Genomic DNA, 16619 nt, shown 5'->3' on the forward strand with positions numbered 1-16619 from the left:
TAAGGGAAACTTTAAGAATAACTCTGTCTGTGCATCTCGTGGCTGGAAGAGACATGGACGAGAGCCTTGAAATGTGCAGTGTAAGGTGCTGGACTCACTGGGCCTGGAGCAGAACACCTGGCCTTTGTCCTGGTTCTACCACCCATCATTCGTGCAACCTGAACCTCAGCCTCCCTATCTTTAAAATAGGCAGTCCAGGTATTCTACCACTACAGAGAACACATCAAGAACCTAGTAAGGCAGTACACGTTGCAAGCATCCTGACAATCATGTAGTATAATGTTTTATAGCACAGAAATTATTTTTTGATAATATTAAGTTTTTAAACTAAAAAATTATTTTTAGAATGTGTATCAAGTAGACATTGTGCTAGGCACTGAAGATTATGAAGAATAACATATAATTCCTATAAACTAAAAGGACTCTCCTACAATTCAATACCAAAAAACTAATAACCTAGTTTTAAAAATGGGCTAAGGACCTTAACAGACATTTCTCCAAAGAAGACATACAAATGGCCAATAGATACATGAAAACATGCTCAATGTCACCGATCATCAGGGAAATGCAAATCAAAACCACAATGTGGTATCACCTCACACCTGCTGGGATGGCTATTACAAAAAAACAAAAAACACCAAAAGACAAGTGTTGGGGAGGATGTGGGGAAAACTGGAACCCCTGTGCACAGTTGGCAGAAATGCAAATGATGCAACTATGGAAAACAGTATGGAGGTTCCTCAAAAAATTAAAAATAGAACTAATATGATCCAGCAATCCCACTACTGGGTATACATCCAAAAGAAATGAATCAGGATCTCAAAGAGGTCTCAGCACTCTCATGTCATCGCCGTGTTATTTGCAATAGCCAACATGTGGAAACAACCTAAGTGCCCATCAACAGACAAAGGGATGAAGAAAATGTGGTCCATGCATACAATGCAATACTATTCAGCCCTTCAAAAAGAAGGGCATTTTGTAATATGCAACAACATGGATGAAACGTGAGGACCTATATGCTAAGTAAAACAAGCCAGTCACAGAAAAACAAATACTGCATGATTCCACTTACATGAGGTATATAAGATAGTCAATTTCACAGAATCAGAGAGTAAAATGGTGGTTGCTAGGGGCTGGGGGCAGAGGGAAAAACAGAGTTAAAAATCAACAGGCATAAAGTTTCAGTTAAGCAAGATCGATAAACTCCAGAGATTTGCTGCACAACCCCATACCTATAGTCAACAATTATAAACTGTAACTTAAAAATTTAAGAGGAAAGTTCTCATAAATAAAGTCAGGACTGACCCAGGAAAAGGGTTGCGCCAGGACTTAAATGAGTAAGATTTCCTAGAAGGGGTATGTGAGTGAAAGAGGGGATATAGTTGGAAGAAACTGCATGTGGTTATGCAAAGCTATCTTTTAAGAGCATAGACATAGGCCAGGCACCGTGGCTCACGTCTGTAATCCCAGCACTTTGGGAGGCCCAGGCGGGTGGATCACGAGGTCAGGAGATTGAGACCACCCTGGCTAACACGGTGAAACCCCGTCTCTACAAAAAACACAAAAAAATTAGCCGGGCATGGTGACAGGCGCCTGTAGTCCCAGCTACTTGGGAGGCTGAGGCAGGAGAATAGTGTGAACCCAGGAGGTGGAGCTTGCAGTGAGCCAAGATCGCGCCACAGCACTCCAGCCTGGGTGACAGTGCAAGACTCCGCCTCAAAAAAAAAAGAGCATAGACACTAAAGTTATGCTACCTACATTTGAATCCTGTCTTCACTACTTTTCAGCTACCTGGTTTTCTTAGCAAATTACAGTCATGTGTTGCTTAACGATAAGGACACATTCTGAGAAATGTGTTATGTGATTTGGTCATCGTGTGAACATTATAGAGTGTACTTACACAAACCTAGATGGGATATATATTTTTATTTACATATATTTTTTCATACAGAAAATCAAGTGTTCTGGCACCATGACTGAATATCAGTCATTTCCCCTACTTGATCTGCAGTGCCAACACTGAGTGCCATACACCAGGTTTCTACCTTTGCTCCATTAGAATCCACAGGGCCACCACTGAATACGCACTCTGTTGTTGACCAAAACATTGTTATGCAGTGCGTGACTGTAGTTAATTTTCCTGTGCCTCAGTTTCCTCATCTATAATAGGGAGAATATTCCCTAGTTCCTCAGGTTTTTATGAGGACTAATTAAAATAATATTTGTAAAGTGCTTAAAAAAGAGTACTATTAGTCAGCTTTTTCTAAGTTACACTGTGGTAACAAATTATCAAATTTCAGTAGCCTGTAACAAAGATTTATTTCTTGTTCATGCTACCTGTTGGTACAGCCCTGCTCCATTTGACTTCTTCATTCTGGAGTCTGAGGAGCAGCCCCTCTCTGGGCCCTGCTTTTCTCATGGCAAAAGGGACAGAGCAATGGTGGAACCAGGCAGTGGCTCTTCAAGCTTCTGCTTGGATGAAGCATTTGTCACTTCTGCCCATATTTTAGTGGCTAGCGTAAGTCAAAGAACAAAACCTGATGTCAACAGGGCATGCAGAGGCCCTATAGGGAGGGCTTCAGTAGAGAGGGGCAGAACATATTTTGACCAAATATATTTGAACAAACAAAAATACTAGAATAAAAAATCTACCACAAGTGTCTGGTACATACTAAGTGCTGTGTGTTTGTTAAAGAAAAACACGTGTTTGCGCAATGACACAGAATCCTGAAAGTGGATGTTTGGGAATGGATTTAGTTGGAGTGTATGGTTCACAGAAGTGACAGGGGTAGGTGAGGAGGTTGCATTTTGAAAGGCTTTGAAAGAAGGCTAGATTTTTGCCTACAGGTAGAACATAAGTTGCAATAAAATTTTATAGCTATTTTCATGAATTTTATAAGGCAATTCTATCCGCCAGCTTTATTAAGACAATGGCATCATTTCATTTATTCTACACTGAGCATTTAAAAATCACATGTCGACTGGTCACTACCTCCCTGTGTTAACAACGGCCTAAGTTGCAATTGCCACAAGGAAGAATATATTAATAGAAGGCTTCTTCCAGTTGGTCCCAGCTCCCTGTGGTCAGGAGAGGGAAAGGTGGCATAGAGAGTGGGGGAGGAAAAAGGAGAGAAGGGAGTGCATATGGATGAGTCAACATGAATGTGAGTGCGTGTGGGGTGTACAACGGACAAGCACTGACATCGCACTTGCTATTTTAATTATAAAGCACCCTCCAAATTTGGATGCTTCCTAAGGACCTGCTACTTGTCTTCAACTTCTACACGTGGTCCTTTCACAAGTCCCACCACCCTCATGGCTTTGGTCAGCCTTGAAATTTTTTTTTGTTTTTGTTTGGTTTTTGTAGAAACAGGGTTTTGCCATGTTGGCCAGGCTGGTGTTGAACTCTTGGGCTCAAGCGATCCACCTGCCTCAGTCTCCCAAAGTGCTGGGATTCCAGGCATGAGCCACTGTATCTGGTTATCCTTGATTTTTCTTTGCAGCTTCTGTCCTCATTTTCAATGAACTACTAGAAAATAATCCAAATCTCTAAAGTAAGTTTAACTGGGAGGCTTGTGCATGAGAGGAGTTATCTGACCTGCTACCTAAACCACTCTTTGGTCAATGGAGAAGCAATCTAAGGGAAAAAAGGTTAAATAGGAGAAAAGGAAGCATGGAGAGAAGAGAGAGCTGGGCACAAGCAGAGGCGGCGCAGAGGAACCCGCACCTACCATCCCTCGCCCAGAAGCAGGCCAGGGCCTCAAAAAGTACTCTAAGGATGCTTATGCTTCCACAGCAGGTTATGCTGTTTCCATTTGTTCACAGTTACTTTAAGACAGTGGTGTGGGTTTTTTTGTTTGTCTTTAAAAGTACCACAGAGGGAAGAGAGAAAGGCAAATCACAGCCTGCAAATGCGCTGTCTTGACTCCCTCCAGATGGCTCATTTTCCCTACCCCCATCCTATGATCTACAAACCCTGATAAAGCTTCTGTAATCTTGCACCACCGTAAAGTGTTTCTTCTTGAAGTGCTTTAAAGATCCCCACTCCTTACAGAAAACAATCCAAACTCAGACCACATTCGAAGTCCCAAATCTTATTTTTGGGTGTAACAGATTTTTTTTTTCCACACTACGGCTGCTGGATCAGAGATAATCAAAGTCTGATATACTGTACACGACAAGTAACGAACGCAGGAAATGGGTACAGTGAAGGGCTGCGTTGAAGGGAGAAGTCTGAGGAATATAGGCCTGTTAATTCACTCTCAAACAGCTTAAAAGAAGGTCAAGTAAAGATAAATGTGTGAACTGTAAAAAGAAAATTGGCAAAAGAAGGCTCTTTCTATTTTAATCATGCCAGAATCAGATCAGTCCTGAGACCTCAGCTTTTGAGAATTAGGGTGCATCCCTGTGGTAATGACTCAGTACTATGATTCATAAAACTGTAGAAAATGAAGAACTTCTGAGATGTAGATGGCTCAAAAGCTCTCTGCAGAACCACAAGAAGAATGTAAATGAAGTTCAGTAAGTAAGCAATGCTTTAAGGAAAAGTATTAATGTGTAACAAAATTAGTGGAATTATGAATATATAAAGACTGACTTCAATTTTTGAAGGTCTCTCACCAGACATTTAGAAGAACAGTTGATACAGTCACTGAAATGCTGAAGTATTTGTTTAAACTGATATATGTCACTTGGCTGTAATAGCCAAGCTTTCCAATTACAATTTTGCAACATTTCATGAAAAGTCCTATTTTAAATACTAAATGTTTGCATTAAAAATCAGAACTGTCAAATGATGAAAAAGGCAACACAAAAACATTTATCAATGATACATGTGAATCATCTTACAGTCATCTTTAAGTACAAGGGAATCCCCCTCCCTCACCTTTCCTGGGCAGCAGCTGGAGTCTCTACTGGATAACAAAATAGGACTGAGGTCTGACAGCCATCCTGGGCAAACTTACTATTGCTCCTGTAAGCTAAAAACTGTCTTCCCTCAACTCAGAAAAATGATTTAGTTATTTTCTGTGATATCACTGAAGATAAAAAGTGGTCAACTTACCTAGTAAAATACTGTACTGACATAATTTATCAACCTTCTATTTTAATCAGTGGAATATTTTAAAGTTATATATTCAAAGACATCTATAATTATGGAAGAATAAGGGACACCGAGGAGAGATTAAAAACTAGTCTAGGCCAGGCGCGGTGGCTCACGCCTATAATCCCAGCGCTTTGGTGGCTGAGGCGGATGATCCCCTGATGTCAGGAGTTACAGACCAGCCTGGCCAACATGGTGAAACCTCGTCTCTACTAAAAATACAAAAAAAGTAGCCAGGCGTGATGGCATGCACCTGCAATCCCAGCTACTCAGGAGGCTGAGGCACGAGAATCGCTTGAACCCGGGAGGCAGTGGTTGCAGTGAGCCAAGATCATGCCACTGCACTCCAGCCTGGGTGACACAGCGAGCCTGTCTCCAAAAAAAAAAAAAAGAAAGAAAAGCTAGCCTAAACAAAATAAATCAACTAGTACCTAGCTAAATAAAATAAGCTCAATCCAAAGTTGGCAGCTTTCCAGAAAAACATGAGTAAAGTTTTTGGTTTCTATGACAGCAAATAACAAATTATTCATGTTTCACACAAATATCTTTGTTTAAAAAATACTCTTTTTCTTAAAAACCACATTAATTGCCAGAATGAAATAAAATCATTGCTTAACACACATGGTTAAGTGAATTACTGGTTTCAATACTAAAATGTGAAATCTCATCAACAGGTTTTGTAACATTCCCCAAAACACTGAATATCATCTATAATTATAATTATCTGTGCATTTCTTTTGCATAGTAAGAATTTTATTTTGTTAATATTTTATTTAGCATAATAACTCCCCAAAAAGGGAAGCCACTTGATCTATAAAGGAAGAGGGGAAGTCATGTTGAGCAAGAGACATCTGGAATAGACAAACTGTGGCTTTGTGAATCTCAGGCTTGGATCCTATAGTCAGTGGTGTATAAATCAAACACTCACAAATAATACTGATGCTGTCTTTTACAATCTTCCTTATCTAAAGTATGCCACATCACAGTAAATATTTCATAATAAAAATGAGAATTCTCTAGACAAAGAAAATGTTCCTTAGGTTCAAAACAAGCACCAACATTTATGGTATAGGAACATAGGAAAACTGGCTATGATTCATGAATATTAATTATTTTAAATAAACACAGTCATCTAATTATGGTAAAATAATAATAAAGAACAAGGTTAATATGAAGATTTATCAGATTTTTTGTCACAGTAGAAGGTTGGTAACTTTGGCTGAATCAATGACTGTAAAAGGCTCAGAAATGTTTATTATTAGTAGGGTTCTTTAAAATGCTACATTATCTTTGAATTATATTCCAAACACACTATAATTCTATTCACCCTTCTGAAACAAGGAATTTTTTTTTTTGTCAAGAATTTTATTTTAAACATCTGATTCCTTTTAAAAAGTTAAAACAGGTACCCCACTACCTGTTAAACACGTGTACTGGAAAAGACTATGATCATAACATGTAATTTTAGATTTTAAAAAGACTACAAAGAGATGAAAAATGCAACCTCCAATTTTAGTGCACTGAATGTCACACAATGAAACTTTCTGAGGAGACAGCAGGCACTTAAAGCCAGGAGTCTAAAAAAAGAATAAAGAAAGAAAATGGAATATGTTTTAAAAAACTGAGTCACATAAGAGTTACTAAAGAAGGGGACAAATATTGAGAGTAAAAGAATTAATAGTAACTAACACAATGAAATCGTATACAATAAGGTACTTCAATATTTGAATGCTTTTGGAAAATATTTAAAACAGAACTCAAAACCATTACTGCTAAGTGAAACAAATATGCCATGGAAGAGACAGTACATCCTCAGGCAGCTCTCATGATCAAAGCAATGAGCTCCTTCTTTGCTGGTTAAGTCTTCCTCAGTCACGCAGCAGTTCTAACTGGGTGAGCCTAGACTTGGGGGAGTCTGGCACCTGTGTCCCAGAGAATCAATCTAACCCCAGGATGGCCCTAAGCCACCACAAGTCTCAAGAATACCAGACAGATAGCTCAGGTGTTTTGAAGACTTCACAATAGGGTTTAGCTCTGTGGTCCTGAAGCCAAATCAGGTATCTGGGTAGATGTGAAAATTTTTAAGGAGGAGAAAACAAAGTGACTTGGAGCCCCAGAATATTGGCTGCAAGCATATCAGCTGTGGGGAATGAAGGCATGAATTTTAAGCAAAGAATGAACACAGAAAAGGAATAATAAAGAGAGCTGGAAGGAAGAAGAGGGGTAAGCAGGCATACAGGATGACACACTGGCCCCAAATACCAATCATTCACCCAAGAAACAAGAATAGTGATAATTTACTTGAAATGTGTACAGTGACTGCAGTGAAATGTGTATTATTATGAATCCATTCTGTCATTTTCTTAAGTCTTTTCCAAGAAAGAAATGAAATCTATGCTCTATAACCACTAGTTAAAATTTATTTTTATAAATCTGGAGGTTCAAATTTAAGTCATGGATGAAGAATAAAACTCTACTTCATGCTCTAATTTTTTTTAATACCTCATAGAGAATTTAGGACAAATGCTTATTATTAAAATACAATAGCATAGACAATATGAAAAAATTCCAGCACACATACTGAGGCTGCTTGGTTCATTCTCTTCTTCCATGATGAGTCTTTGGTCAGGTCCAACCCACCTGACTTTCCAGTTGGCATTATTTTTTTTCCCTCGGGTGACAATGTCTTTTTACAAAATGAGCAGACTATCTCTCCTTATTTTTAGTAAGTCCAACTTCTTCATTTTTAGGCTTTTTTTTTTCTATGATTTAAAAACAACACTGACAAGAAGCCCAGCTAAAACTTTCATCAAAATTAACTTGAAAGCACAAACTGGCCCCCTTTGTCTCAATTTTCCATGTGACTGGCCCTTTTTTTTTTTTTTGAGACTGAGTCTCGCTCTGTCGCCCAGGCTGGAGAGCAATGGCGCCACCTCGGCTCACTGCAAGCTCCGCCTCCCGGGTTCATGCCATTCTCCTGCCTCAGCCTTCTGAGTAGCTGGGACTACAGGCGCCCGCCACCACGCCTGGCAAATTTTTCAGTGTTTTTAGCAGAGATGGGGTTTCATCATGTTAGCCAGGATGGTCTCGATCTCATGACCTCATGATCTGCCCGCCTCGGCCTCCCAAAGTGCTGGGATTACAGGCGTGAGCCACTGCGCCTGACCATGACTGGCCCTTTTTAATCACCACAGAAGTAGCATTGAGCCAGACCTGCCATCCTACCATGGGTTAAAAGAATGTTGAGAGCCAGATGCAGTGGCTCATGCCTATAATCCCAGCATTTTGGGAGGCTGAGGCAGGCAGATCACCTGAGGTCAGGAGTTCAAGACCAGACTGACCAACATGGAGAAACCCCATCTCTACTAAAAATACAAAATTATCCGGGCGTGGTGGCACACGCCTGTAATCCCAGCTACTCAGTAGGCTGAGGCAGGAGAATCACTTGAATTCGGGAGGCAGAGGTTGTGGTGAGCTGAGATCGCGCCATTGCACTCCAGCCTGGGCAACAAGAGCGAAATTCTGTCTCAAAAAAAAGAACGGTGAGACAGTTGAATATGACACACAATCTAAATAGGACAATCTTCCTAATGTTTTTACAGGAGAGAGAGAGAATTGGGTGTAAAAGGGTAGTCGCACTTACAAGTCCACTTACGGCTACAATCCAGATGTAGGAACCAGAGGTGAAAAGCTATAAAAGAAAAAAAAAAAGGCAACTAAAAATAAAATTCAACTGCCAGTCACAGCACACTTATTTTTACATAACTACAGTCATGACCATTTATATAAAGTATTAATTATATATGCCATAATACAGAGAAGCAAATGGAAAATTAGTAAATATCAATTGTTACTTAAAAGAAAATTATATATTAATTTTTTTTATTCAGACACCAGATTTTGTATAGCCTAAAACAAGTTGAACCTGGCCCACACCCCATGCAAAGAAAAATAAATGAAACCCAAGTATGATGTTATTTACAAACTTCAACTGACTTAAAGTAAAATACTACATATAAAGAAATTATTAGAATTAACAACATACAAAACAGGTAATCACCATCCCATGCTTGGCAATGATGTGATATTTATGTAAAGAACTTTCTCATTTTAATTTCTTAACATTATTACCCTAAATTTAGAAGGGAAGAACCCTGCCAGCCTACTTAGGTCTACGTCCAAGGGTAACTTTCTCAAGTGTTGATATTATCATTCTAGTTCACCCAAGGAAGAGCAAACTAAATAACAGAACAAAGTTAACTAATGGCAAAGTAATTAGAATTAGATCTCATGAAATTCTTCCCTTTGTTTTCCAAATCATTTATATCTTAGAGTTGTGCTCAGGGTAATTAAAAAAAAAAATCATAAGGACTCTGAAAGTGTTCCTGCAACAAAGAAATGATTTGTGGGTTATTGTTGGTTAATTTTTAGAACTTCAGATTGGGGGTTTACTTCTGATTGTAGAGGAAGAGGCAGGATACTCAGGCAGGACAGCCCAGGTTCATCGCTGGCATTGTGCTAGATGAAAACCTCAAAGTTCTGCACACTTACCAAGGACACGGAGAAAGAACACAGACACAAAAGGTAAGAGTTGACACACTCAGATAAAGAGGCTGGCAAGCTTTGCTCTAGTGATAGGCTCACTTAGAAATGTGCACTGGCTGCAACTTTAAATCTGAACCTTTGATGTAGCACGGACGTTTGTTCAGTGGAAATGACTCTGATAATAAGAAGGATGAGAACTATGTAGACAAATATTTTGCTGTAATTTTCTTCTAAAAATAGAAGGAATAACAGACTAGCTAACACTTTCTATGTGTCAGGCACTGCTCTCAAGGCACTTCAGTAAAACCGAGTGGTTAAGCAATTTGCCGCACGTCAACAGCTAGCAGGTGGTGGGCTGGAGTGTACCTAGGACTGGCTCTACAGCCATGCTCTCCACTCTTCCATGTCTCATATGCAAGTAAAAAGAGCCTATCATTTTGTCATTAAAAAAGTAATTTCCTCTGGGTTCTGAAGCCTCTCATTGCCTGTGTGGTCCCCATTACGTCTGCCTGCATCTTCACAGTGTCTGTGTGTTTTCTCATGGCTGGGCTCCTTGAGGGCAGGGGCTACATCTCACCCAGTGGGTGATACTGATTTAAGTATCGGATGGCTTGAGAGCTCATAACATCATAGCCCATTGCACAGGGCATGATGTTATGGGCTCTCAAGTCATCGGATACTTAAATGAGCCTTAAGCATTTTGGCTCTTTCGATTATGATTCAAGTCTTCATTCATTCATTCATTCGTTCATTCATTCAACAATGTCCCTGGTTGTAGTGGGGAGAGACAAAGGCACAGAAACACATGCAAAGGCTTGGAGGGGAGGGAGGCAGGCAGAGGACAGACACTTTAGCAATAAGGAGTTCAGTTACACTCCTTCAAGGTGGGCACAGGTGTTGAGTTGACACTAGAGAGGCAAGAAGAATCCTGCATGCCATTCATGCTAAGGACCTAGATTTTATCAAGGAGCCAATGAGGCGTCTCCACCTCTATTTTCTGATCTCAACTTCTCCCTCTCAAAGTTACCAGAAATAATACAAAAATATTGGAAATTTATATTATTTTGAAAAACTATCCATGGTAGTTGCATCTACCTTTCTGCTTTCAGCAGGGCTAAGGGGGATCCCTCATGGTAAGCTGTGTAATACTGCGGAAACTGCACTAGATGTTAGGTTGGTGGAAAAGTAATTGCGGTTTTTGCCTTACTTTAATGGCAAAAACCGCAATTACTTTTGCCCCAACCTACTACAATGGCCCTGTGACAAAGGCCACGCTGTGCCTCTTCATCCAACTAAGACCCCCTTTCCCCGAGAGCCGAAACACACTACTTATTTTGCTTTATGCCAAAAACAAAACAAAACAAGAAATACATTCACAATCTCAGAAAAACAAATAGTGGTGGCTATAGAGATATAAATTATTAATTAATAGTAACCAATTGACTTAGCTCTTATTATCTGTTCAGATTACACTAAACACTTCATGCTATCCTTAAAATACCTCTACAAGGTAGATATTATCATCCCCATTTGACAGATGGGGAAATGGGGGCTCAGAAAAGGTAAGTGACAAAGCAAATCATTACCAGACCAAGTCATTAAACTGAAATTCAACGACTTGGCTCCAAAGACTTTCCACAATGCCACACTGAACTCCTACTCCACAATTAATAAAACAGTGTTTTCATTCTCAAAGATTCTACATAGCTTTAGAGTTGGAAGAACTATACAGTCAATGTGAGGCTCAGAGGGTTTCCATGACTCAACCCAAGTCTCATGGCAGGAGAGAGCCATGCTAGGATTAGAACTTCGGTCTCCTGAGCGAGGTCTGGAGTGCTCTTCGAATTCCACATGGCCTCTGCCATAACAACTTTAAAAATATTAAATCTGCTATAGCAAATCCTACTCATAAGAATCAACTGCAGAAACGGGCTATTTGGTTACATGGATATCAGGTAGGATCAGGGGGTGTGTAACGGTACGGGGGTTGAGAGACAGAGAATAAAAAGATTTCATGAGAAACGGTTGTAAAAGTGGTAAGAAAATGCCCCAGATGAGCCATTGATAACACATGACAGCAGACTGGAGAAGTGAGAGGAAATGCTAAAGGTTAAAAGGGGAGGGAGGAAGGCATTCTGAAGTGACGCTAGTATCCGGTTAGATGTGCGTGGGATAAGGAATGTTATGAGTATTAATCAGTTGGATCAAAAGGCCAAGCGACACATGGTGACACAGGAAGCTGTAGAATAAAACTACATCAAAAGCCATGAGAGTAAAAGAAAAGTGACAGGTAGTACAGATAGAAAACTGAAAATCATTCTCCTACCACAGACCTGGAGCCCAGCAGGGAGCAACTGACATTCGCTGAGGATTGGCAAAGAAGCTTTTCAAATGTAACCTGGACAGTAGTACTCTAGTAGTCTTCACAGCAAACCATTTAGCAAATGGTGACACTACCATCACAGCTTCACGAACAAGGAAATAATGAAGCTGACAAGGCTTCTTGAAAACCCCAAAGCTCGGGTTGGTAGAGCACACCGGGTTTCTTCTTCAGAGCTTTATTTGCGACACTGTATTCAATAAATTAATTTTGACAATGATTTTCTACTTTCTACTTTTTGATTGTTCTCATTTGTTTCCACTTCATACTACGATTGTTAAAAAGTACTCACGTGCAATTGTACAATGAAATGAAAATATTTTCCACAGATACAAATTACAGTGAAAGCTCTTATCAGATTTCTAGACTATGAAAGTATTCTAGTACCTTCTATACCTTGATGTTCTTGTTCTGTAACACTTCCTTTAAATATTTGATATAGATCATGAAGCCAAGATTATGGGGCAAAAAAACCATTGTTTTCAAGGAGATCAAATGAGAAAAAGACCAAAAAAAAAAAAAGATCTGGTTAAAGAAAAGTGAACATAAAAATGCATACTGTACCTGTAGTCCCAATATATAAATCAATGTCTTGTTTGTGATGGACAACGGGCCCAGAATTTGTGCCACTTGGACTCTTGGTATGGAGCAGTAAAATGGTACAAACAGAGCAAACACAGGTGCCAGGCTATGCAAACAAATAAAAAAAAAAATCACTATAATAGTGAATTTTAAACACCAATGGCAGATGTATCTTTGAAGTAACACTGCTTATAATTTTATTTCAGTCTGAAAGCATGGTCTTAGATATACATATTGATTTTCAAATATGATTCATGTCCAAAATAATTTGTACTTATAGAACACTTTATGAAAACTCTAATCATTCTATCCTTATTGACCCCCCTGAAACCACTGCAAAGAAGTGGTTCAGCACCTACTAATTATGAGAAAAGTGGAGGCTACGCTTTCTTCCCAGGTATTACTAAAATCTAACGAGAGAAACTAGACAAACCAAAAGCAGCAAACATTAGAATTCTTCACAGTCAAATCCAAAAGCCTCATCTCAGGCCCTGTCCAGTGATCTGTCACCATGGCACTGGCACGGTTCACCTCTGGCCCTCCCTTCCTCACATTCCTTCCTCCCTTTGGCTGAAACCCTGCTTCTCAGTGGTTGCTCAGTGATTTCTTACACCACTCTTCTGGCTTCTCCATGGTTCTATTATAGCCTTTTCTTCTTGCTCTCTCATCTCCTCATACAATCTCAACCCTTTCTATAGCTTGGGCTAAGAAAATGAAGTGAGACCTAAAACTGCCTGCCCACCCCTGAATGTCAATCTGACACCTTCAACTTGACAGATTCAAAAGTCCTGTGTGTCTTTCTAATTAGTCTTGCTTCTCTCTGATCCATTTCTTAACATTGTTGGCAGTATTCTCTTCCTAAAACACAACTCTGATCACATCACTCCCTTGCTTAAAAACCCTTCCTTTCAGCCGGGCACGGTGGCTCATTCCTGTAATCCCAGCACTTTGGGAGGCCGAGGCAGGCGGATCATGAGGTCAGGAAATCAAGACCATCCTGGCTAACACCGTGAAACCCCATCCCTACTAAAAATACAAAAAATTAGCCGGGCTTGGTGGCGGGCACCTGTAGTCCCAGCTACTACTCAGGAGGCTGAGGCAGGAGAATGGCGTGAATCCAGGAGGCAGAGCTTGCAGAGAGCCAAGATCATGCCACTGCACTCCAGCCTGGGCAACAGAGCGAGACTCCGTCTCAAAAACAAGCAAACAAACAAAAACAAACAAACAAACAAACAAAACAAAAAAACCCTTCTTTCCACAGGCTCCAGTATCCGAAGATAAAATGCTTCATAAAGATGTGATGGCAAAGCTCCCCAGTTCGCTCTCATCACTGGAGACTGCCACCGCTGTCCTCCTCTCTGCCTCCCCTCATCTGGCCCATCACACACAAGGCCCTCTCAAAAATCCACACAGCTGCTCCCTGAACACGCTGGCTGCTTTGACTCTCCACTGACGCAGGTTCTGCTTTCCACTTTACTGCCTAGGAAACTCAGCTTGTGCAACACTGCTCAGCTCTTCCCACAAGACTTCTCTGACTCCTCCTGGCAGCTGGTGGCTCTCCTCATGGCCCCCAAGCTATGTCAGTTTCACCACTGCAATGAATCAGTGAATCAAATGCGTGTTAAGGATGTCACGGTAAGATGCCTGGTACAGGAGCTACAACTACGTCCAAGAGAAAGAAGCAGTCCTTGACCTCAAGGAACTCATCACAGGACTGAAATCTTACATTCCTGCAAGTGCTGGGCAGGTAATATGAATGAGTAGAGTGGTTTGGGCACAAACTTGCACCATGTTTTTCATTAAACACTTGGCTTAATTACTCAGTCTGTTTTATTTTCCCACTTTTGGGAAAATGGCACCAGAAAAAAAAGAATTATTTCATTATCACAAGAAAAATGCAAAAAATATGTTTCACTTCTACAAAGAACTGTCCTTGGTGCCATTTTTGTGGAAACACAGGACCCTCCTGGCCTCTTGTGCAATTTCTCATCCTTAACAGAGACCATGTTATTTTAAAAAATGCACCGTCCTCTCAATTCTACTATTAAAAACAAAACCAAACCAAAATATAACACACACAAAACAAATGTGATAAATGGCAGCTGCATCAACTGCTAACAACACAAACGCAGCAAATGCTAGAACAGGGAAAACTCCAGCCAGTAAGGCCTAAGTGCAGGCACTGTGTCAGGACTGGGGACACAGAGATATGAGATACACCTGGCTGGCCATCCAGTGAGAAGGATGGCAGGGACTGGGTGGCAGACGGAGATGCATGGCACGGTGGGCTCCTACCCCCACTTGCCCAGTCTAGAATTCCTCACGTATCAGGCCTTCCTCCTAGGCTGAGCACCGCAGGACAGGGAAGAAGAGGCAGTCCTGGTTTTCCTAGCACCTGGCACAATGCTTGGCACAGTTCAGGAGCTCACTACATTTAGGGCCACAAAATAATCCTTATTCTAGAACAACTGTATGACTCATATTTGAATTGACTATACAAAGTTCTCAAAAACCTCCCATTAGATTATTAATTCTGAGAGAAAGCATCATATTTTATCTAGCTTTGCCAAATGCAGATTTATACATGATCCATATTCAATATTGGTTGGATTTTTTAAAATTAACAAAGTAGTTTTTAAATACTACACAAAAGAACTGCTTTTGTCCAATTATAAACCCAAGCACAATTGATTAAAACAGCTGGGCCTTCTTTTCATGGAAAAGTATGAGTTAGTCATTCCTGGGCATAAATCCTCCAATGCCTCCCCACCTACAGTCATGACAAAGACATCCCAGGCCCTGTGTCCCTATCCCCATCCTGATCCTGTGCTCCGCAGGACAGCACCTTCTCAGAGAAGCCCTCCCTGACTACCCCATTTCAAACCGCACATCCCGCCCTCACAGCCTTCCCCCTCTGCATTCTTTACTCTCTTCCTGACTGTCTTCCCCCACAGCACTTACAGCCTTCTCATCACTGCCTATCTATCTTAAAAGTAGAATGGAAGCTTCACACAGACAGGGATTTTGGTCTGTTTTGTTTTATCCCCACTCTCTAGAATTGTGCCTGGCATAGAGTAAGGTTTCAATAAATATTTGCAGAAGAAATGAATTTTCCTTTAGAACAGTAAAACCATACAGCAGAACTTGCCTTTTGTTTTAAAAGCCCCCTTCCTTTTTATCATTTTTAATGGGATTAAAACATATGGTTTCATATGTAGCTCAAAATATGGCCTGCTCTCTTGGTGATTATAAAACCCTATTTGGGGAGCCAATTGCACCGGAGGTCTCTTACCACAGAACATGCCCTTCGAGGCACTTAATTCATAGAAGTTCTTCTGTGTACATTTAGTAATAAAGTACAAATAGTGATGTTATAACTAAATAACCTAAAGCAGAGTTCTTGTTTGAGGTTACATTTCAATGTAAACTAAAAAAAATACTGGTAGAAATTTTAATGACCACAGTTTACATTTCACATACCAATAGAAGTTTAAAGATTCCTTAAAAAATATTAATCACTGTATAATTCTAAATGATGACTAAATACTAGGCCACACATACACATTTCAGACCAAAATTATATGGGCTGTTCTGTGGAAATTTTCCGTTGCTATTTCTATACACACAGACTTCACAAAATACCATAATGTTATTAGTCATTGACCAGTCTTTTTCTTTTCCTTATTTTATGACAACATCTGTTCTCTATACTGTCAACAGCAATTCAGTTTGACCTTTTTCATACTGTGAAGAACTACCTTCTGGAAGCCCTTTCCGGCTTAAGCAGATGAGGCTACTAGTACAGAAAAGAGAAAGCAGGTTACAAACATTCCATCATTTCATCCATCCTTTCTTTTTTTCTTTTTCTTTTTTTTTTTTTTTTTTTGAGACAGGATATCTGTCTGTCACCCAGGCTGGAGTAGAGTGCAGTGGCACAATCACGGATCACTGTAGCCTCTAATTCCTAGGCTCAAGCAATCTTCTCGCCTCAGCCTCCGGAGTAACTGGGAC

At 40.2% G+C, this 16619-nt stretch overlaps 1 protein-coding gene across 5 annotated transcripts in view; it reads right to left on the bottom strand.

Annotated features, from left to right (window-relative positions):
* The window catches only part of UBAC2 (UBA domain containing 2), a 182734-nt gene that overhangs the window by 59996 nt on the left and 106119 nt on the right, over nt 1-16619 (bottom strand). For all 5 annotated transcript variants that reach the window (XM_055244010.2, XM_063618965.1, XM_063618966.1 and 2 more), the window contains exons 5-6: nt 12591-12714; nt 8745-8792 (exon numbers count right to left, since the gene is read on the bottom strand). In XM_055244010.2, the coding sequence (XP_055099985.1) occupies nt 8745-8792; nt 12591-12714 (172 nt within the window). The remainder of the gene's footprint in view (nt 1-8744; nt 8793-12590; nt 12715-16619) is intronic.

The sequence above is a fragment of the Symphalangus syndactylus genome, chromosome 15 (genome assembly GCF_028878055.3).
Source record: "Symphalangus syndactylus isolate Jambi chromosome 15, NHGRI_mSymSyn1-v2.1_pri, whole genome shotgun sequence".
NCBI lineage: Eukaryota > Metazoa > Chordata > Mammalia > Primates > Hylobatidae > Symphalangus > Symphalangus syndactylus.